Here is a 21,640-nt window from a genome sequence, read left to right as displayed (position 1 = left end):
TTAAAGGCGGAGCACTGGAAACAGCCTTTCCCCCTTTTTCTGTGTACTGGGGATGCGAGTAATAACATTTTGGGGAGCTTTTTAAATCTCCCAGAAGAGGAGAGTGGCCTGCTCTGGCAGGTGTGTGCAGGATAGAATATGTTTCATTTGTTCCGGTGCCAAGAACGAGCACTGTACTATGGTAGTGCCCCTAGGATTTGTATGTGCTCTGGGCTCATGAAGATATTGCATCATGAGCTGTGGCAGTTGTACTCTTTTTTGACGACCTAAAAAGGGATTATTTCTGAGGAATGAAAGGCTCCCATCATGACTGTGGATGTGGAAAACCTTTTCTAGCTTAGAGCATTTGTATCTACAATACATTTTAAAGTCAGAGTTCATGTTCCCTGTTTTAGTCACATGACTACATGTCCCAGTACACAAAAGGGCACTGGTTGGCATTCTTCGTGATGTATTTAGTAAAGATCAGAAGAAATCCTTTAAGAGTTTAAATGTCCCTGGAACAGGCATACAGGCTCTAGTCAAGAATGAATTCGAGTGAAGGAAAGCTGTGTGACACCTGGCATTCCTCTATGTTCATGGAGCTTATTTGAGGCTGGAAGATGGATTTTACCATCTAGACCTCTCTGGCTAATGCCTAGTCTTCAACCATCTGACATAGGAATTTACTTCTTCTCCTTGAATGGAAACACTTTAAAAATAATAAGAAATGTTATTATAAACTAATATATGTGAGAGTACTTAGTTGAAACAAAAAGTTTTAGAAATCAAGGAGAAGTTTATGCAACTTAAAATGTTTACAAACTGCAGCGCAATCTACTGTTTGTGAATGTCAAAGTGTTATGAGGAAAAGTGTCTATACAATTACAGAGTTATATTTCCTCACAAAGTTCTTTACGAAGAGTGAAATATGTTTTTATACCTCTCGGTTTCAGCTACAGGCATATTTTGTGTAATATTTATGTTAATGTGCATGATCAATGAATTATTTCAGTCATGTGTTGCCTAAATCATAACTGGATGATGCTTGGGAAAGAATCAACAGCTAAAACTTCATGAAGTTCTAATGTCTGTGTTCCAAAATACATCATATCATTAGGATGTAGGGAGAGATGTATCTGCACTCCCTGGGGTGGGCATTTCTAGTTACTAGACCATCTCCATTTTTAGCATTTGGCATCCTCATGATACTTTTATAAATATGACATTAATAGGAGATCAATAATAGGATTTTACAGATTGAATAAGAGAATTGCCTGCATTCACTGAAAGAGTGCAAATATTGAGCCCTTGTGACTTCAACTGACTCTTCCAAATTGTATGAATTTATCAATGTATTAGGTAAACTCAGTTTCAGAATGATAAAGAAAAACTGTCAGACCAAATAATGTGGCTAATTAACAGTGGTAGGATTTCCAGCCCAAGGGTTTAAAATGGACTTAAGGTCCTGTTCTTGCCTTTTATTTTCTGAACTTGCCGCTTTTGTATTCTTTGAGTTCAGTTTAAAGACAGTTACTTTAAGTCCATTTTAAACCCTCGGGCTACAAATCCTACCACTGTTAATTAGCCACATTATTTGGTCTAACAGTTTTTCTTTATCATTCTGAAACTGGATTTACCTAATAGATTGACAAATTATTTCAAGGGTATTTTTATAGTTCAAATCACTTCACTTTTACCCTGACACATATAAATGACTAGGAATGACCTTCAGATAGCCTTTAGCATCTGTAACCAATCTGACAATAATGTGTTCATCAGGTACCTATGGATTAAATCACATACGGGCATATTTAAGCTCAATGTCAGTTTGAAAAATGTACTATATTAACTGAAATACCACTCTTTGTGTAGGTATTTTGTCATATGTTTAAAAAAAGCTAAAGAGAACGGAAATCGTGTGACAATAACTTAAGTCTTTCTTCAAAGTGCATGCAGTCTTTTGCAATACCTCATTCAGCCAAGTATTTGTTCTCTTCCTCATTCAGTAAAAGGCAGCTTTCAATTTGCTTAGAAGGCAACATTAGAAGATTAGAGATCATCAGAAACAGAATTTTAAAATGTGAGTTTAACTGAATAAATGTGAATTTCTGTAGGAAGTAAAGAATCAAAACACCTATCTAAAGACTGCAATATAGGATAATTATTTTTAAAGTATTTGATTAAACCTGATAGGTTTTCTCGAAATGAAAAAAATCAGTTCTAAAACCAAAGGTAATTTTTTGAAAATGTGAAAATGTAAATCAGCCCTATCCATAATATAATTTCTCTAAAACTTTATCTTAGTCATTTTAAAATAATATAACCATTCAAAAATGTAACTGCTATCTTCATGTTTTGAAATAAGTTAAAACATTTTAAATATGAATACTGTAGTTTAAAAGAAAGAAACCAGGGGAAGGAAAAGTAGAGAAAGAAATGCCAATTCCAGTCCAAAGCTTTATTTGCCAAGTTTTCTTAGAATGACTTTTACCTATTTATGAATTCTTACAAACAGAATGTATAATGGAAATACTGACTTTTGCCTAAAGTGGCATTGTTGACTGCTGTGATGTTACTGTAATGTAATAAATTATTAAATTGTTGCAAAGTGCTGTTTTTGCCTTAAAATTTTGTGTGTCTTGAAAACTATAGTATTAAATACTATAGCGTGCAAACAATGGGCACGCTTGGCATGAGATAATCTGTTTTTATTTTTACAAAATTGTAACTATATAAGTGTGTTTATTAAAAGAACAAAGTTATGGGATGAAAGAGTTATGGGATAAAAAATGTGGAAAAGTGTGTCAAAAAAAGTAGAAAAAAGTATGAAAAGTTATTTAAAAAGTTATGAAAAAGAAGTTATGGGATTAAAAAAAAAAGCCACGGGATATAAATAAAAATAAATAAAAGCAGGCCCCTGTCAGCATAAGCCTGGAGAAGTGGGTCTGGATTCTCCGCCCCCACCATGTCCCTACAACCCCTTCCCAGTCACCATTCCCCTTTACCATTAGGGTAGCAAGACAAGACCCCTGTCTAATGGGGGGAGACAGACCCTTTGCCACGTTGACCAGGGCTGAGTCCTTAAATTTCTGGACGATGATGCCTATTATTTAAGAGCCAGAGGTTGGTGGAGTCAGTTTGTTTGGAGGAGGTCTGATGGCCTCCTTACTCTCACCAAAGCAACTTTTCCCTCAGGGAGGTTCCCATCTTCTTATTCAGAAAGGCAGCTGAGGTGGGACAGTGGGGCTAACAGTAGACCAGGTGAGGGCACGGGCTGCTGGGGTGACCCCCGCTTCCCCAGTGTATATATTGTATCTGCGTAACATTTTGTATATTCTGGGGGGTGGGGCCACCCCTCTATCGTACCTAGTGGAGGTTGGAGCTGGCATATGGGGAAGAGGTTCTAATAATTATTTGCATCTGGGAAACGTATTTATTGCTAGCATAGGACAGAGGAAGGAGGCGGAGATGGGGTCCTAGCTCCCTTGGTGATGCGACTCCTGTTTATTTTGCTTTTGATTTTGGAATAAATGGATTTAGCCATACTGCTCAGCCTGGTGTGTTCCCGTTTCCTTCACTGGATCTTGGAGTTTGTCCCACTGAATGAGGAGCCCCAGAGTGTCCGAGCATGTCCAGCTGGGCTGTTGGGGATCTTCCAGGCCTGTTACCTGTATGCTGCCTGGTGACACCTGGTGGACGTCACGGGGACTGCCATGGCACCTATGGGGCACAGTCCGGCCCTGACAGCCAACAGGCTCAGAAGCCTGATCTAGCAATGGCCAGGAAGAGAGATACCAGCACCCAAGGGCACTGACTTCCATCCACCCCAGGCATCTTCCCTTCCGTCCCCTTGCCTCCCTCTCCTGTCTGCACCGGGTGGCCTTTTCTGTCTGTCCCTCCAGTGCACATGGTGGCCTGTTCTGTCTGTCCCTCCAGAATGCCGGCTGCCACTCAGTCTCCCTCCAGGCTGAGATCATGACCCTGCCCCCTAGTGGCCAGAGCCGGCTTCACAGGATAAGAGCCAGCTAAGCTCCAGGGACTTTCCAGGAAAAGTGTCCCTTGGAAAGGATGTGGCCTTTTCACTTGCGCCCAACAGCACCCTAGAAATGGCTTGGCCTTTCCCCTCCCCTGAGCTCCACAGAGAACACAGCCAGTAGAGGACACATTCTCCGTCTTCCAGAAATGGGTGTGATTCTCAGCCGAGGGACAGCAGGACTGGTAGAGACTGTCAGGCCACACGGCTGCCTGCACAGCACCCCCATGCTTGGTGAAGGGTAGGAGGGATGGCGGGGGCTCGCTGTCCACAGGCCAGGCATGACAGGGAGGCTCACTGGAGGTGGCACACTTTGGAGGGGCGATGTCAGGGGACAGCTTTCTCTTGTTGGGCCACAAGACTCCAAAAGAACAGCACAGGGACTTATTCCTAGTGCTAGAGGCAAGGCGGTCGGCCATGTGTAGGTGCATATATAGCGCATATATATATATATATAGCTATTTATAGAACAGGGCAGGGGCATACCACAGAGGGGGCACAAATTTTCAGCAACGGTCACACCTGGATGTGTCAGCTCACCACTACAACAGACTAAGTCACAGATGAAGGGGGCTGGCTTTAGGGCTGGGGGAGACACTCTCAAGTCACAGAACACCCGCCCAGGCAGGCTTGGAAAGGGAGGTCTCTGAGAAGAGGAGGGATCTGTTTAGAGGTCAAAGTGGGGCCTGGGGCTCTCAGGACGGGATGGACTTGCCTGACCCGATCAGCTCCTAAGTGGAGAGAAAGCAGAGAGAACAGGAGAGAAAAGCGAGTGGATTGCGGGTGAGGCAAGTGCAGAGCATGGGCGTGACTCGGCAGCTGTGGGAGGGCCGGGGAGGGGAGGGCCCAGGTGCGGGTGTGTAGTAAGGTTCCTGGAAAAGGGGCTGGAAGGGAAAGGGGAGCAGGATGGAGGGAGAAGCCGGAGCTTCACAGGTAGTGCCTGGGGGCTGCAGCGGCCCTCCACACCCCACACACGCCTCTCCCATGGCATCCAGGCAGTGTACCCACAGTTCAGACCAATGCTCAGCCCCCTCAGGCTTCCCTTTTCTCTGGTCATCCTGTCTTCCAACCCACTGGCCCAGGGCCACCCCTCGCCTTGGGGAGCCCCAAGCAACAGCCACCAGGCCTGATAGGGAAGGAACACTGCTTGAACCAGGATGATGAAGCTAAAGGGGATGGATGGTTGGAGTAAGCACCGGAGGCCCCTTTGGGCCATCAGAAAGCCCAGGACCCTCTGAGAGGACCCTGGGTGAGGCAGGGAGGGCAGGCAGCCAGATGCCACTGGCTATAGACTAGTAAGTCTAAGAGGGGAGCCTCAGCTTATTGGGGGACTGCAGGTCACATAGGTGAGGATGGGCCCTTCCTGCAGGGAAAAGCAGAAGAGGGAGAGTCTGTGGCAGGAGAGGTGGGCAGGCTCACTGGACAAAGCTCAGCTGGGCCAGTAGGCACTGTGGTCCCCTTGGTTGAATAGCATAGGTGACCTCTAGGAGCAACAGGCCAAGGTGCATGAGCCCACTGGCTGGCAGTAGTGCTTCAGCGGGGGCCAGGGACCCTGCCTTTGGTCACACACTGGCAGCTATGACGGTATCAGAGAGAGGGATGGGGGCTGTGTGTCCCTGCCTGGCCTGTGAAGTGTGTCGTGGGATGACTGTGCGTATAGGACTCTCAGGCTTTTATCCTAGATCACCACTGGATCGCCAACAAATAGAGGAGGTGGGACCCTGAGTATCACCCTAATCTGATTTGGCTCTCAGCACTCCCAGGCTGGGAGCTGGATACCCTGCCCTGGCAGCATGACTCAGACTGCACGACAGGTATGGCATGCCCAGGATGATGTTCCTAGGCCTCTGGCTGCCTCAGAATCCAGCCCCACACACAACCCCCTCTAAGCTCCCAGCCCCTACACCATAAACCACGAGCTCTCTGCCCTCTCTGATGGCTCCAGAGACCATTCATGTCTGCCAGCTTGGGCATGGAGCCCGTTCCAAGAGCCCCCAGGCTCAGTCATGGAGGCTGGGGACTTTGGGACTGTGGAGGCCGGCCCTGGTATCTGCGTCCAGGCGGGATGCTCTGCACTTGCAGCCAGGAGTCATCCACAGGCCCCCATGGGCATGCTGATGGCGATCGTGTTGATGTCGCTGATGATGCTGAGCACCTCTGTCAGCACGTGGTGCATGCACAGCATCTCATCACCCCGCTGTAACTGCTCTGCAGACTCCTCCATCAGCGTGTTCTGGTCCCCATTCGAGTACAGGTTGGACAGCAGCTCCAAGAAGATGAATTCCTTGGTCTAAGAGTGGGCAAAGAGGGAAGGAGGGTGGAACCTGATGCCTGTGCCGCCCTGGCTGCCCTGCCGGGCCCTGCTGGGACTGTGCGCTGGGCTTGGAGCCCCGAGTATGGTTTTTCAGATGCAGCTTCTACATCACTTAGACTCGAACATCTGCCTCCCCACTGCCTTTTCTCACTCAGATGGGGACACTGAGGTCCAGAGGAAAAGTCACCTGTCCAAGGTTACAGATATGGAAGGGGACTCAGGACCTATCATGCCACCGGCACAACTGTCTACTCAGTTTTTAAAAATTTTTTTGGAGATAGGATCTCACACTGTCGCTGGGCTGGAGTACAGTGGGTGAGATCACTGCTTACCGCAGCCTCAACCTCCTGGGCTCAAACTGATCCTCCAACATCAGCTTGTCGAGTAGCTAGGACTACAGGCATGTGCCACCACCAAGCCCAGCTACTTTTAAAATTTTTATGTACAGACCAGGTCTCACTATGTTGCCCAGGCTGGTCTCAAACTCCTGTGCTCAAGCAATCCTCCTGCTTTGGCCTCCCAAAGTGCTGGGATTACAGGGATGGGCCACTGTGCCCAGTCCCATGTTATATTTCTGTGGTACAGCTCTTGTCTTGACCGTGCCTCCCTCCCTGGACCTGGTCCCATAGGGCTGGTCCACATCTCTCCCAGGCCAACATGGCCACCTCCATCCCCAGTGCCACAGTCACCCCCTGCCCACATGGGGCAGTGCATGCACATTGTTGATCATGAGGTGCATGATGATCCTGGGCATGAGACCAACCATGAGGTCCCACACTGTCTTGTTGACAATGGCCATATAGGAGTCTACCAGGTTCTGGGTGGTCTCCTTTAAGATCTATTTGCCTAGAATAGTGTTTACTAGAGGTGAGGAAGAGTAAGGCGGAGGGGGTAGCCAAAGGTTGGCTAACAGATTAACAGATATAAGAGTACATGGCTGAATGTGGTGGCTCACACACTAGTGTAATCCTAGCTCTCTGGGAGGCTGAGTGGGGAGGATCACTTGAGGCCAGGAGTTCACGGCCAGCCTGGGTAACATAGGAGATATTATGTCTACAAAAAATTTAAAAATTAGCTAGGCATGGTGGTCTATACCTGTGGTCCCGGCTACTAAAGCCCAAATTGAAGGACAAAATAAATCAACTGACTTTTCACATTTTGTGAATGTGACCAAAATGTGACCAAGGACTGACTGAATTACATAGTATTATATCAATGTTACATTTCCTGACTTTGATCATTGTATTGTGGTTATATAAAATAATGTTCTTGTTCTGGAAGTAACACTGAAATATTTGGGAGTAAATGGGCACATCTCCAACTTAACTTCAAGTGGAGCAGAAAAAAAGTTTTGTGTGTCCATGGAAAACTATGCAGCCATAAAAAAGGATGAGTTCATGTCCTTTGTAGGGACATGGACGAAGGTGGAAACCATCATTCTGAGCAAACTACTGCAAGGACAGAAAACCAAACACCACATGTTCTCACTCATAGGTGGGAATTGAACAATGAGAACACTTGGACACAGGGTGGGGAACGTCACACACCGGGGCCTGTCATGGGGTTGGGAGAGGGATAGCATTAGGAGATAGACCTAATATAAATGACAAGTTAATGGGTGGAGCACACCAACATGGCACATGTATACGTATGTAACAAACCTGCACGTTGTGCACATGTACCCTAGAACTTAAAGTATAATAATTTTAAAAAATAAATCGTTAATATAAAGAAAAAAAGAAAAAATGTTATAGATTTTCTTGAATATAAAAAGTGTGTGTGTGTGTGTGTGTGTGTGTGTAAAGAATATATGGCCTGGCACAGTGGCTCACACCTATAATCCCAGCACTTTGGGAGGCTGATGCAGGTGGATCACCTGAGGTCAGGAGTTCAAGACCAGCCTGACCAACATGGAGAAACCCTGTCTCTACCAATAATACAAAATTAGCCAGGCGTGGTGGTGCATGCCTGTAATCCCAGCTACTTGGGAGGCTGAGACAGGAGAATCGCCTGAACCTGGGAGGTGGAGGTTGCAGGGACCCAAGATCGCGCCATTGCACTCCAGCCTGGTCCACGAGAGCGAAACTCTGTCTCAAAAAAGAAAAAAAAAAATTAGCTTTGTGTGGCGGTGAGCGCCTGTAATCCCAGCAACTCGGGAGGCTGAGGCAGGAGAATCACCTGAACTTGGGAGATGGAGGTTGCAGTGAGCCAAGATTGTGCCACTGCACTCCAGCCTGGGTGACAGAGTGAGACTCCATCTCCCCCCAGAAAAAAAGATAAAGCCATTGAGGCAAAATGTGAACTGGTAAACCTGGGTGTTCTTTGTACTATTCTTGCAACTTCTCTGTAAGTTTGAGATTATACAAAAATTAAGTTACAAAACACATTTAAAATATCTGCTGTATTTATCTGCTTGACAGAAATAGATACGCAAGAATCACTTTAAGGCTAGAGCTTTGCCACTTTCTGACTGCTTTTTTTTTTGAAGACAGGGTCTCACTTTGTCGCCTAGATTGTAGTGCAGTGGCATGATCTCGGCTCATCACAACCTCCACCTCCAAGGCTTAGGCAGCCCTCCGACCGCCTAAGCACATGTAGCTGGACTACACATGCACATCACCATGACTAGCTTATTTTCTACCTTTTTAGTAGAGAGAAGGTCTTGCTATTGCCCAGGCTGGTCTCCAACTCTCAAGCTCAAGCAATCCCTCCCGCCTCAGTCTCCTGGAGTACTGGGATTACAGGTGTGAGCCACCATGCCCTGCCTGTTCTCTTGGACACCCATCCAGCCAAGCTTGGCTCTGCAACAGCTCCTTGTCCCACTGGAGAAACACGGAGCCCACAACTTTCCTCATATGCAAGGGCATGAACCAACCAAGTGCAGCCCAGCTCCTGTGAGACACACACACACACGCGGTTAACTGACAGCGACAGAGATCCTAAAGCTCAGTGTCCAGGGGAGTCTACCCAGGTTGCAGCTGGTGAGCTCTGCCTCCAGTTAGGCTGAAGCATCCCAGTATCGATCTTCCCATACACATTTATTCACATTTTTTGAGATCTCTTATAGTCTAGGCATTGGGCTCAACATCATCCTACCTCCCACTGAAAGAAAAGTCAAACCCTGATACACGATAATCCTGTTGCTACCTTCTGAACGTGGGCAAGTTGGCCCAAATTGTGTGTACCCAGCACGGGCTGAAGACCCAGGGAAGCAGGGTGGAGCTATCAAAGCATCTTTCCAGGCTCATACGGCAGACCACTCTCGACACACTCAGGCTTGCCCTTGCTCCTTTACTAAACTCTGGTGAACACACTCCCCATAAACCAGATGAAGCAGCACCTGAACCCCAGGCAAGTGCCAGCTGATGTGTTGCCTTGAGAACTCCTGCCTTTCCTCTACCCACACACAACTGCAAAGATGACACAGGCAAGGCTGTTGTCCCAGATTTATTGAAAATAATACAGCACTACAGAAAAAATTCAAACAGGTCCCCGAGGCGTTTTGAAATTCATCCCAACTGTAGGCTGAGTGACCTGAAGGTTGGACAGACTGCCGAAGTCCTGGAATGAGAAAATGGATTCAGTGAGCAGTTACTGGTGAGATCTGTGGGTGGACCCCAGAAGAAAACAGAGGCCCCTAGAGCCACAGCACTCTCAAGGGGGTTCAGAGGCGACCTGAAGGACCCTTTAAGAGCCAACAGGGTTCGCAGTGCCTCCCATTTTTCCAGAGTGATCTTCCTTCAACACACACCTGACCATCATGTGGTATCCCCATTTACAACTCTATGACTTTTACCCAATGTACCATGCCACTTGTATCTGTTTTCACAACCCCTTCCTATCAATCACTCTAAAACACCGTTTCTCAATCTTGGCAACGTAGACATCCTGGGCTGGACATTCTTTGTTAAAGGGGGCTGTACTGAGTATTGCAGAAAGTTTAGCAACATCCTTGGCCTCTACGCATTAGAAGTTAGCAGGTATTCCCTCGCTATGAGAACCAAAAACGTGTCTGGACAATGCCAAATGTCCTCTAAAGCAAAACTCTGTCCCTTTGAGAATACACAGTGCCACTTGCTTTCCAGGACCAGCCCCGGGTAAGAGCTATGACTAATCTAATCAACATTTGTGAAGGGCCCAAGTACACAAGGCATCAAGCAGAAGGGAGGGAGGCAAGTGCAGACCCTGCCCTCAAACAAGTTCAGGCTGGTAGGTAGGGCAAGAAGCCAAAGGGCCCACCTTATACCTGGAACTTCATGTCCTATTTGGTCCTCAGAAACCCATTTTAGTTTCAACAAAAAAGCTGCATTCAGCGCAGTGGTTATTTCAGGAAGAAAAGACCCACAGCGGGGCTGTAGCTGTACTGGTGATGTTTTTCTGAAGCTGGGAAAGTACATGTGAGTTCACTTTGCTATTACCTTTTTGAGTGTCTTAAACATTTAATCACCATAAAAATAGTAAAAATGAAGTTGTTCAAAATCACCAACCGCCCAATGGATTTTGAAGCCCATGCTTTCACCAAAGTATGCAAAAGGACTAAGATAAGCCACAGAAAAAACATCAAAGTGCAATGAAGATACTCGTGAACTACCTAAGTAGTGCCTTGTATGTACCTGGAAATGGACCAAAGCTCATTTCTGAGTGGTTAGCATGGAGACACCAAAGGAATGCCTTCACAGAACAAAAGCAGGCAGATTCAGCCAGGGCTGACACAAAAGGGGCAACATAAGCCAGCTATAAAACCAAGAACAGAAGCAGCCAAGAGAGAAAAGGTGTCCTGGAAGCCACTAGATTTGGGAATCATGATCTTGCGGCGAGCAAACTCAATGCACACAACTTCCGCTACACCCCTTATGAAAGCAGTCCAGTCTAGTGGCTAGAAGTTTAGATGGGATTCCCAACTCTGCCACTTACTAGCTGGGTGACCTTGGATAACAAGACCTACTGATGGCTTTTTACCAGGGAAATACCACTTTAGGAATCCAGCAAACACTTACCAAAAGCTTCAGCATTTCCTTAGTGTCAGGATCTACTTCAATTATCTCCTGATCCAAGGCTGAGACCTAGAAGGAAACGAGGTAGGGTCAAAATACCAATCAATGAGATTATCACTCACCTCTCCTCCTGCTCTCCCCAGGTTCTTTAAATATGGGGAAGAGGAGCTGCACAAGGATAGCATTTCTCTTAAAAGGCGAGCAGTCTCTTACAGTATTACAGACCCCGATGACCTGTTCTTCTGGTCTTACCTTCCCATGCCCTTAATTCAGTATTCAGAACACTTGAAGTCTGTGTTTACACCAAAGAATACTATATTAGGTGCAAACAATCAAGCCACAACAGCAGTCATCAAATCAACATTATTAAGGGCTCTCATGAAATATGGAATAGACTTAACTGGTTCCAGAAGAGCAGAATGGAGGCTAAGAAACTCGTAGGGAGCCTGTTGGCACCCACAGCTGGTTATGGAATGTATGGATAAAAGGTCTCCTCAGATTCAGCTGAGGTCCCTTTGGAAGCCAGGAACCCACAGGTTTATCATTTGAAGATTAGCCAGAAGCCCAAATATCTAGGAAGTTTACCTCAGGAACATAATTGTCTCTCCTTTCTCTCTCCTCCTCCTGCAGCTTGATGGAGATACCTCTTACTGGGCCTCTCTGAATCCGCTTCATCAGATGCGTGACATAGCTACAAAGCACACATAGCCAAAGAGAACAGTAGGAAGACAAATCAACTCCCACCTGGTACTCAGCACAGGTGGATATGTAAATACCCGCTTTAGTTCTTTTCCACAGTGAGAAGGGAGACGACTCACTATCCTGGGACCTCCTACACATAGAACCTCCACTGGCCTGAGCATTCCTTCCCTTTGGTTTCTCACTCTATTCAAACTCTCCCTCGTGATCAACTGCCCCGCCCCGCAGTTTCACGACCCTTCACAGCCTTCATTTTCTTCCAATTTCAAATTCACATAATTTGGCAATACGTTGACTTTGGCACTATTCTTCCAGGCCATATTCCTATAAATCTCTCGAACAGTAACTGCAACTGTGAAGAACGCATTATAAGTTGACACGCAGCCGGGCGCGGTGGCTCACGTCTATAATCCAAGCAAGTTGGGAGGCCGAGGTGGGCGGATCGCTTGAGGTCAGGAGTTCGAGACCAGCCTGGCCAACATTGTGAAACCCCGTCTCCACTAAAAATACAAAAATTAGCCAAGTGTGGTAGCACGTGCCTGTAATCCCAGCTACTCGGAAGGCTAGGGCATGACAATCGCTTGAACCCGGGAGGCGGAGGTTGCAGTGAGCCGAGATGGCACCACTGCACTCTAGCCTGGGCGCCAGAGCAAGATTCCGTCTCAAAAAAAAAAAAAAAAAGAAAAGAGAAGAAAGTTGACAACTAAACGCAACGTAGTTTCAAGGCAAGAGATCTGACGGTGGCTACCTTCGACCCAGTGTCACCGCGGCCAGCCATGACACAGGCCTAAGTTCACAACAGAAATCCTGCACACGCAGAGCTCTAGCCCTTCTCCGGGACACCAGGGAGTCTCAGGCTAATGAAACCACCACGGCACCGTCTCTTCGCGAGTCGGAGGACGGCAGAGCACACAAACAGACCGCGGGGCCCCGGAGGCCGAGGAAGCCCCGACTCACCCTGCTATCTTGTTGCGGAGCTTTTTGCTGGGGATAATGGCTATCTCCTCGCACACGCGCTTGTTCGTGTGGAAGTCGTTGCCCAGGCGCGTGTAGTACTTTTCTATGATGACCCGGGCCGCCTTCTTCACGGTTTTGGTGCGAACGCGGCCCTGCGGGTGGAGAGGACAGGATCACTCACGAGCCAGCGCAACCTTCTGGGAAGAGTGCGGCGCCGAGCCCCGGCAGGTGTGGTTGGGGACCAACGGCTGCACTGAGTCGGAGAGGGCCCGGCTGCACAGTACCGGGCGCCGGGCTCAATGCGGAAGCCGCCGGTCCGTTGCGCTCCAGCCTGACAGGGCTCCGCGCCTGCCCGGCCCAGGGCCTCTCTCTGTGGGCTGAGGACCGCGGGAAGCTGCAGATGGGGGACGATTGTGGAGGATTGCGGCCTCGAGCCAAAACACCTACCATGTTAGCGGGTCCTTGGTAAAAGAGGAAACAGGAAGCACAGGCGAGGCCTATTAAAGCTTAGGCCAGAAAGCCGCTTCCGCCCGGCCCCGTGCGCGCTGAGCCTACTCGGGAGCCACACAGCGCCCCCTGGCGGAGTGGAGCAGGAGCGGCGGCGGCGCGCCCCTCCGGTGGGCAGGGTGTCTGTCCCGCCCCCGACGGCTCCTCCCTTTCCGCTCCCCGCTCCCCTCGGTTGACTTGGGCTTGCTTCTCTCCCCCATCTGATTTTTAATGGAACCGCCCGTGTGATGTGCTGCAGGGTAGGAGCTGTCCATCTCTTCCACACACGCCAGGAAGAGAAGCATCCAGTACTCGGGAGGACCGAGAAAGGAAGGGGATCCAGGGCCGTGGAACAATGAGGAAGTGGGGGATGGCAGCTGCCCAGGTCCCCCACTCAGTCCGCGAGCCGGAGACTTGTCAGGTAGAGACAGGGTGCGACTGGGCGAGACATACCTCATTTCTTCCGGGCCTTTGCTCAAATGTCGCCTTATCAGAGGGCTTTCCCTTCAAACTTAGGTAAAATAACTCCCTCACTATCCCTGCTTGTATTTCCTAGCACTTGCCGTGTGATTCAGCTTATGTTTCTCAACTAGGGGTGAGCTCCATGACAGTAATGGTCATTTTGTTTAGCTAATTCCCAGTGCTTGAACAGCGCCTAGCACGTAAGCAACCTCTCTAACATTGACATGAAGGGCCCAACTCACCAGCAGAGCTCCCAACACCTCAGGCACCTTCTCCATCCACTACCTTCAAGCTGTTCCTGCCATACCCATCCTCAAACCAGGGCCTTCCGAAGCCACCAGCGCAGGCTGCCCCGATGGGCCGCAGCCTAGGTAGGGCCCTGCTCCCTTCTTCCAACTCTGCTCCCTGGGCTGACAGCAGTCCTAGGCTCCCACCTGACGGGAAGGCTGAGCTGGCCAGGCTGGATGAGTTAAGCAGCCCAGGGCTGTGCCTCATTCCTCGACGCACCTTGGGTACTCCAGTCGGACTCTCAACTGATTGGGGATGGAAACCTGAAGGACAGAAAACCCTGGCAGCAAAAGTAGCAATGGGACAAAAGAAAAGGCCAGAATCTCAGAATTGCGGGAGCAAACTTCCAATCAAGCTGCTGTCAGGCCCGAAGTGAAAGATCAGGCTTTTTTTTTTTTTTTTTTTTTTTTGAGACGGAGTCTTGCTGTCGCCCAGGCTGGAGTGCAGTGGCGCGATCTCGGCTCACTGCAACCTCTGCCTCCCAAGTTCAAGCGATTCTCCTGCCTCAGCCTCCCAAATAGCTGGGATTACAGGCGTGCGCCACCACGCCCGACTAATTTTTGTATTTTTTTTTTTTTTAGTAGAGACGGGGTTTCGCCATTTTGGCCAGGCTGGTCTCCAACTTCTGACCTCAGGTGATCCGCCCGCCTTGTCTTCCCAAAGTGCTGGGATTACAGGTGTGAGCCATTGCACCCGGCCAGCCTTTTTTTTTTTTTTATAGAGTCTTGCTCAGTTGCCCAGGCTTCAGTGAAGTGACACAGTAACAGCTCACTGCAGCCTCGATTTCCTGAGTTCACATGATCCTCCTGCCTCAGTCTCCCTAGTAGCTGGAACCACAGGCACACACCACCATGGCTATTTTTTTTTTTTTTGCAGAGATGGGGTCTCCTATGTTGCTCAGGCTGGTCTCAAACCTCTGGGGCTCAAGCAATCCTCTTGCCTCAGCCTCCCACAGTGCTGATTATAAGCGTGAGCCACTGTGCCCAGTCTGGCCTCTCCTTTTTTTTAATTTTATTTATTTATTTATTTTGAGACGGAGTCCCACTCTGTGGCCCAGGCTGGGAGTGCAGTGGCATGGTCTTGGCTCACAGCAACCTCCACCTCCTGGGTTCAAGAAATTCTCCTGCCTGAGCCTCCCAGGTAGCTGGGATTACAGGTGCCTGCCACCACCACCCGGCTAATTTTTTGTATTTTCAGTACAGAAGGGGTTTCACCATGTTGGCCAGGCTGGTCTCAAAATCCTGACTTCGTGATCCACCCACCTTGGCCTCCCAGTGTGCTGGGATTACAGGCGTGAGCCACCGCGCCCGGCCAGGCATCTCGTGAGGAGAATCCCCCACCTTGCCCAATAGTTCTTGCACCTTTCTCAGAAGAGACAGCTTCAGTATGCAGGTTCCCTCCACCTCAGACTAAATTAGAGGTTCCCAAAGAATGAGTCCAACAGCTGGGCCCAGGCTGACTGAAAAAAAAAAAAAAAAAATCAGCAGACCTTGCCACAAATCCTGTGAGCTCTGAGAAAGTTCAGTTGATAGGGCTCTCTCAACAGCAAAAACCAAATCACTCCCTCTCAGAAAGGAACTGGGTCATTATAGGTGGGTCCAAGAGGATGAACAGCCTCCGAAGAAGTAACAGGCCAAGGCTTCCAGGAGAAGCTGAGAACAAGTGGCTTCTGCTGGCACGTGAGCAGCTGTGCCTCCAGCATTCTCCAAGCTGAGCCTGGAGGCTGTGAGGACCCCTGAGAAGCTAAGATATGAGGACTTTTTATATTTGGGCTAGAAGTACCCACCCACTGGAGAGGCATCTCCAAAGTATATTTGATGATGGAAGGGACCAAGAAGTACTCACAGGGCAGGTCTCCCACACAGTCCCACCATTATCCTGGGCCAGGATCCCATCACAGAAATTCAAGGAAACAAGCTGTGGCTGTGCCATTACCCCCTTACTCCCCATGTTAGCCCCTTGCTCCCAGACCTCAAACACAGAGACAAAACCAGAACTCTGCTGCAACGTGTTTATTATGTGCCAAAAAAACTACACCACAGCTTACTCCACACATCTGTAGGAGAGTGCAGTCTTGCCTGCATATACTACAATGAGGTAGAGACTTCACACACAGCTTCACAAAACCCACAGAGTAGCTGGGATATGCAACAATGCAACGTCAGCTCAGCAGGAGGGAGGGGTTATGACACTGGTTCTTTGGCACACAGCTTCCCTAGGAGGGGCAAGTAGTTTTTGTGGGTTTTTTTTTTTGTATTTTTTTTTAAAAAAAAAAAAAAAAAAGGAAAGAAAGAAAAAAGTCAAGTTTTCAAATTCCAGTGGCATTTCCGTCAACTGCAACTGTTATCTCATACATTCCTCAAATTAAAGATATAAGGGAAGGGTACTTGCCCCCTCTAAGAGAAAGGGCTCCTGTGAGCCTTCATCTGCCCCCACTGAAAAGCAGCCCTTTTTAGCTCAGTTACAAAAGAAAAAAGTCCTGTGACTTTGTGATTAAAAACTTCTATCAACCCCACCCCCCCCACATAAGTGCAACTTAAGGAGGTGCAATAAACCATTTAAAACTATATACAGCAGCTGCTCAAACACCGTTTATCCGGTCCAGTTTCAAATAAAACAAAAACATTTTTTTTTCTTGGTTGCAAATGCCTTGATTTGCAACTGTGAGAAACAGTGACCAGCAGTCCCCCAGACACAAATTTGCTATAATGTTAAAAGCTGCCAGGAAAGAAAAAATATCTTGTTCCAAACGACTTAAAAACTGTTTTAAGGAGTGTAAAAAGGAACCGGTAAAAACCCTCGAGCGTAAAATATGAAATATGATTTTGGTTTAAATGAAGAGCAAAGTCTCCTTATTGTTTACAGTAAAAAACACCAGCTGAACACTCAGTTTATGCCGTTCAGGTGGGGGTTAAATAAATGGAAAGGCACTGTATGGCAACTGCAAGAATGAAACCAATGAGACCTGCGCATCACCACCATCAGTATTGCAAGGAATGTAAAAAAGCGCTTTTAATAAATAAACCTAGGTGTAGGCATCCGTGTCAATACCTCAATACCTTCTGGACACGTAGTTTTTTTTTTTTTTTTTTTTTTTTTTTTTTTTTCCGCTTTTCATCTGCAAAATGAGGAACTAAAATCTGGGAAAACTACAGAGTCGCTTGGAGGGTAAGCCAGAGGGTCCTTGCCCTTGGTATACCCCCGAAAACAAAACCCGACAAAACTCAATGTGCATTAATTAGTGCAGAAACAAAGACAGATTCAGCAAGTGCAAAGGTGACTACAACTTTCCCTTGTCCTCGGGAAGCCAGCTCCCTGGTCGCCAGTGGCAGGGTGGTGCAAGCTGCTTGCCTGACCTGCCAGCTTCGGGCGCCACAGGCCACTGGGCAAGGCCAGCTCCTCTAGCTGGAATCTCGGTTCTTCTGGTTCCGCATCAGGGGGCTGTGGTGGCGCAGGCCCTCCATGCTGTGCCGCCAGTGCCAGCAGCTCCGGCAGAAGTATTTGAAGCAGACCTGGGTTGGGGGAACAAAAAGGAGGATGCCATGCTTGTGTCAGCACCAGACACAGAAGCTGTTGCATGAGCTGCTTGTTCTGTTTGAAGAAGGGGTGGGAGACTCCCGATGGCCTCTGTGGGTTAGAAGAGATGGTCCATAGGAGCGCTCTCACCTCAACACAGAAGCCTGATTAACTATGGCAAACCCACCATCCTCGTTACGGGTCCCCTTACTTAAACATGTTGGGCTCATAGTGTGTGCAGAGACCATGCTAGTTTCTCTTACCCCTCTAACCATGACAGCTGCTCTCCTATTCCCCTGCCCTTCTCACCTCCTACAGAGTAGTTGTATCACATGGCTGCTAACGTGGAGAATGTATAAAGACACTGACTAAAAATTCTAATGCTAGGCAACATCCTGCTTTCTTCCCATTAAGTGAGGAGAGGTGACTGGGTTTGTTTCTCAGTTTAGTCCCATCTCTTGGCTGCTGTGTAACCTCAAGCAAGCCACTAATCTCTGAGCAATTATCTGACTATGGAGATTATCTGTGAAAGATCCAGATCCATAAAAGCCTGGTAGATGAGGCTGATCAGAGAGGTATTTGGTCTCAGGCTTTAGCTAACGATCCAAACTTAACTTCAAACTCTCACTTGAGAGCCTCAGTTTAACCATATTCAGAGACTCCAAATCTGATCAACGGCATCACTGCAAAAAATTTTTAAATAAAATTTAAAAAGCACCCACTAAGCATGGATGGACTGCTGCTGGTGTCCTAAGAGGTCCCAGACTTCCCCTAATACCTGTCAAAGGATGATGCTGACTAGCAACACTGACACCACTTGGATGCTTGTTGGACACACGGAATCTCAGGGTCCGCCCCAAACCCACTGAATCAGAATCTAAGATCCTCAGGTGATGTGTCTGTAATTAAGATTTGAGAAGCACTGCCAAACACATCCAGATCCACGTTCCATCACCCAGGAACATTCAATAGAAAGCCACCTCGCTGCTTTCTGCCTGTCACTGACACCTGTGGGTACAGCCCAGGTGCAAATATCAAAGTCGTCCAGAAGTTCAGATGTAAAGGAGGACGAGTCCCTTGAGTAGAGAAAAATCCACTAGAAGGCCTCAGGGTTAGGCAGCTGAGCCTGGCTCCCACGTGCTGCTGACCACACCCAGCCAGGCTTCTATCATCTACAAAACCACCTCTCAGCAATAGTGGCATACTGCATAGCAACATCCCAGGCAAGAAAAAGGCCAAAGTATAAAGACTCAATTCAACATATTTTCTTAAGAATTCTGGATCAAGCTATCTAAAGTGTGTCTGTCCCTGGTCTGACCTTCAGCAAACATTACTGCTGCCTCCTCCATGCTCTCAGACACCACAGGGTACCTCAGAACTCCAACATTCAATGTCATGAACTTGGAATAACTTTTTTTTTTTTTTTTGACACAGAGTCTCGCTCTGTCCCAGGCTGAAGTACAGTGGTGTGATCTTGACTCACTGCAACCTCCGCCTCCTGGGTTCAAGCTATCCGCCTGCCTCAGCCTCCCAAGTAGCTGGGATTACAGGCGCATGCTACCACGCCAGGCTAATTTTTGTATTTTTAGGAGAGACGGAGTTTCACCATGTTGGCCAGGCTGGTCCTCCTGATCTTCCCGCCTTGGCATTCCAAAGTGCTGGGATTACAGGTGTGAACCACCGTGCCCAGTCAACAATTTTTAATTGAGGGCAGGGACTTCATAGACATCAGACCCACCTGATCTCGACAGAAGAAAGGACCAGGCTGAGAACTGCAGATATGACACAGAGAATCTTCTAGGTAGGGGTCAATCTGAACCTGCACAAAGGCAAAATAAGAAGATGGAAGTGGCTCTTCTTACCAGGAGGCTCGATAGGCTATAAAGAAGGGCACATTATTGGCCACACACAGGAATGCGGGATATCGGAATGCAGGATATTTGCCTGTTTTAAAGGAGGCTTGGAGAGAATTATGGGCCTGAAGTACAGAAAGGGGTTCTAGAGGACAGACTCATATACCATGCAGAGTCAGACTGGATGCCTCTGGGATTCAGGCAACCACACACCTTAATGCCTGGTCTTCTTGGCAAACTGTACCTCAGCCCTCTATCAATTATCAATATAGGCAAGTGTTCAGAGGATTCCCGAAAGGTTGGAAAATAGCAAGTCAGGCTACTTAGCAATGCCAAAGAAATACCACAGTGAGGGAAGGCACCCTACACACTGAAGAGGCTCAACAGTCCCAGTTCCCTTCTCCTGGGCATACAAAGACCAAGCCCACTCCCAAACCCTAACTTCAATGTTAATTCTCAGGAGTTTGGCTCACTTCCCTAAACACACCCAGCACAAACAGCTTCAGGTCTCAGGCCTGCCCTGGGTAGTAACTGCCCAAACCCCTCTCATACACCCCAGAGTAAGGGCATAAACCAGCCAACTCACCTTCTTTGTGAACTTGGTGGTTTTGATCTCCACAAAAGCAGCGCTGACTGCTTTCAGGTAACTCCGTTGGTTATTGAAAGTCACACGACCAGATCCTAGGACAACAGACACAAGCTTCCCTTCTAACCAAATTCTCCCAAATGCTACTTTTTTTTTTTTTTTTTTTTTTTTTTTTTTTTTTTTTTTGAGATGGAGTCTTGCTCTTTCGCCCAGGCTGGTGTGCAGTGGCACAATCTCTGCTCACTGCAAGCTCTGCCTCCCGGTTTCATGCCATTCTCCTGCCTCAGCCTCCCAAGTAGCTGGAACTACAGGCATCCGCCACCATGCCCAGCTAATTTTTTGTATTTTTAGTAGAGACGGGTTTCACCGTTAGCCAGCATGGTCTCGATCTCCTGACCTTGTGATCCGCCCACCTCGGCCTCCCAAAGTGCTGGGATTACAGGCGTGAGCCACCGAGCCTGGCCTAATGCTACTCTTTTAAAATGCAGGAAACCCTTTACGATACCAGTGCTGTCCAACAGAAATATAATGTGAGCTACTATTTAACTTTATTTATTTTTTGAGACAGGGTCTCCCTCTGTCACTCAGGCTGGAGTATAATGGCGTGATCTCAGCTCACTGCAACCTCTGCATCCCAGGCTCAAACAATCTCCTGCCTCAGCCTCCCAAGTAGCTGGGACTACAAGCATGAGCCACCATGCCTGGCTAATTTTTGTATTTTTTTGTAGAGACGGGGTTTCACCATATTGTCCAGGCTGGTCTCGAACTCCTGGACTCAAATGATCTGCCCACCTCGGCCTCCCAAAGTGCCAGGATTATAGGTATAAGCCATCATGGTCAGCCCTTGTGTAACTTTAAATTTTCTAGTAGTCACACTGAAATTTTAAAACAGTGGTGACATTCATTTTAATAATATATTTTATTGGCCAGGCACAATGGCTCACACCTGTAAACCCAGAGCTTTGGGAGGCCAAGGTGGGCGGATCATGAGGTCAAGAGATGGAGACCATCCTGGCTAACATGGTGAAACCCCGTCTCTACTAAAAATACAAAAATTAGCTGAGCATGGTGGCGCACACCTGTAGTCACAGCTACTCAGGAGGCTGAGGCAGGAGAATCACTTGAACCCAGGAGGCGGAGGTTGCAGTGAGCTGAGATAGCACCACTGCACTCCAGCATGGCAACAGAGTGAGACTCCATCTCAAAAAAAAAAAAAAAAGTTTTATTTAACCCTATACGTTAATAATACTATTTCCAAATGTGACAACAGCTGTGTTTCCGAAACTCAATCGGGCCGCATTTAGCTGGTGGGTACCATATTCGTACCATATTTGACAGTGGAGGTCATGTTAGCGTGAACCATTCAGGAATGGGGGAAGAATTTGCAGATCAAGATGGGAAGGCAAGAGAAGGGACTCCTTCATTGCAGGTAGAGCATAGGTTAAGGTTAAAGGATTCAGAGTGGAAGCT

The 21,640-nt window shown here is 47.8% G+C and overlaps 2 protein-coding genes across 8 annotated transcripts in view; both read right to left on the bottom strand.

Annotated features, from left to right (window-relative positions):
- Positions 1-9,761: 9,761 nt before the first annotated feature.
- RPS17 (ribosomal protein S17) lies at positions 9,762-13,545 on the bottom strand. The gene is made up of 5 exons (XM_030814947.1): positions 13,427-13,545; positions 12,980-13,131; positions 11,909-12,014; positions 11,327-11,392; positions 9,762-9,890 (listed from the first exon to the last, which is right to left on the bottom strand). Exons 1-5 carry the CDS (start codon positions 13,427-13,429, stop codon positions 9,810-9,812), a joined length of 408 nt encoding a protein of 135 aa, XP_030670807.1. The 5' UTR covers positions 13,430-13,545; the 3' UTR covers positions 9,762-9,809.
- A 2,667-nt stretch (positions 13,546-16,212) lies between these two features.
- Positions 16,213-21,640, bottom strand: part of CPEB1 (cytoplasmic polyadenylation element binding protein 1) — a 113,590-nt gene continuing 108,162 nt past the window's right edge. For 4 of the 7 annotated variants that reach the window (XM_030814944.1, XM_003268459.2, XM_012507541.2 and 1 more), the window contains 3 exons: positions 20,171-20,265; positions 19,470-19,550; positions 16,484-17,727 (listed from right to left, as the gene is read on the bottom strand). In XM_030814944.1, coding sequence (XP_030670804.1) covers positions 17,617-17,727; positions 19,470-19,550; positions 20,171-20,265 — 287 coding nt within the window. In that variant the 3' untranslated portion in view covers positions 16,484-17,616. Of the gene's footprint in view, positions 17,728-19,469; positions 19,551-20,170; positions 20,266-21,640 lie in introns of all 7 variants that reach the window. The other 3 variants (XM_003268458.2, XM_030814946.1, XM_012507542.2) reach the window with 1 other exon arrangement.

The sequence above is a fragment of the Nomascus leucogenys genome, chromosome 6 (genome assembly GCF_006542625.1).
Source record: "Nomascus leucogenys isolate Asia chromosome 6, Asia_NLE_v1, whole genome shotgun sequence".
Classification (NCBI taxonomy): Eukaryota; Metazoa; Chordata; class Mammalia; order Primates; family Hylobatidae; genus Nomascus; species Nomascus leucogenys.
Note: the sequence above shows the minus strand (reverse complement) of the source record. Positions and strands in the feature narration are given on the sequence as shown.

Coding starts and splice junctions, on each gene's coding strand:
- RPS17 (XM_030814947.1), bottom strand. Junction 12,015..12,979: donor CTCCGCAACAAGATAGCAGG/GTGAGTCGGGGC, acceptor TGTGCTTTGTAG/CTATGTCACGCATCTGATGA. Junction 9,891..11,326: donor AGGAAATGCTGAAGCTTTTG/GTAAGTGTTTGC, acceptor TTCTCATTCCAG/GACTTCGGCAGTCTGTCCAA.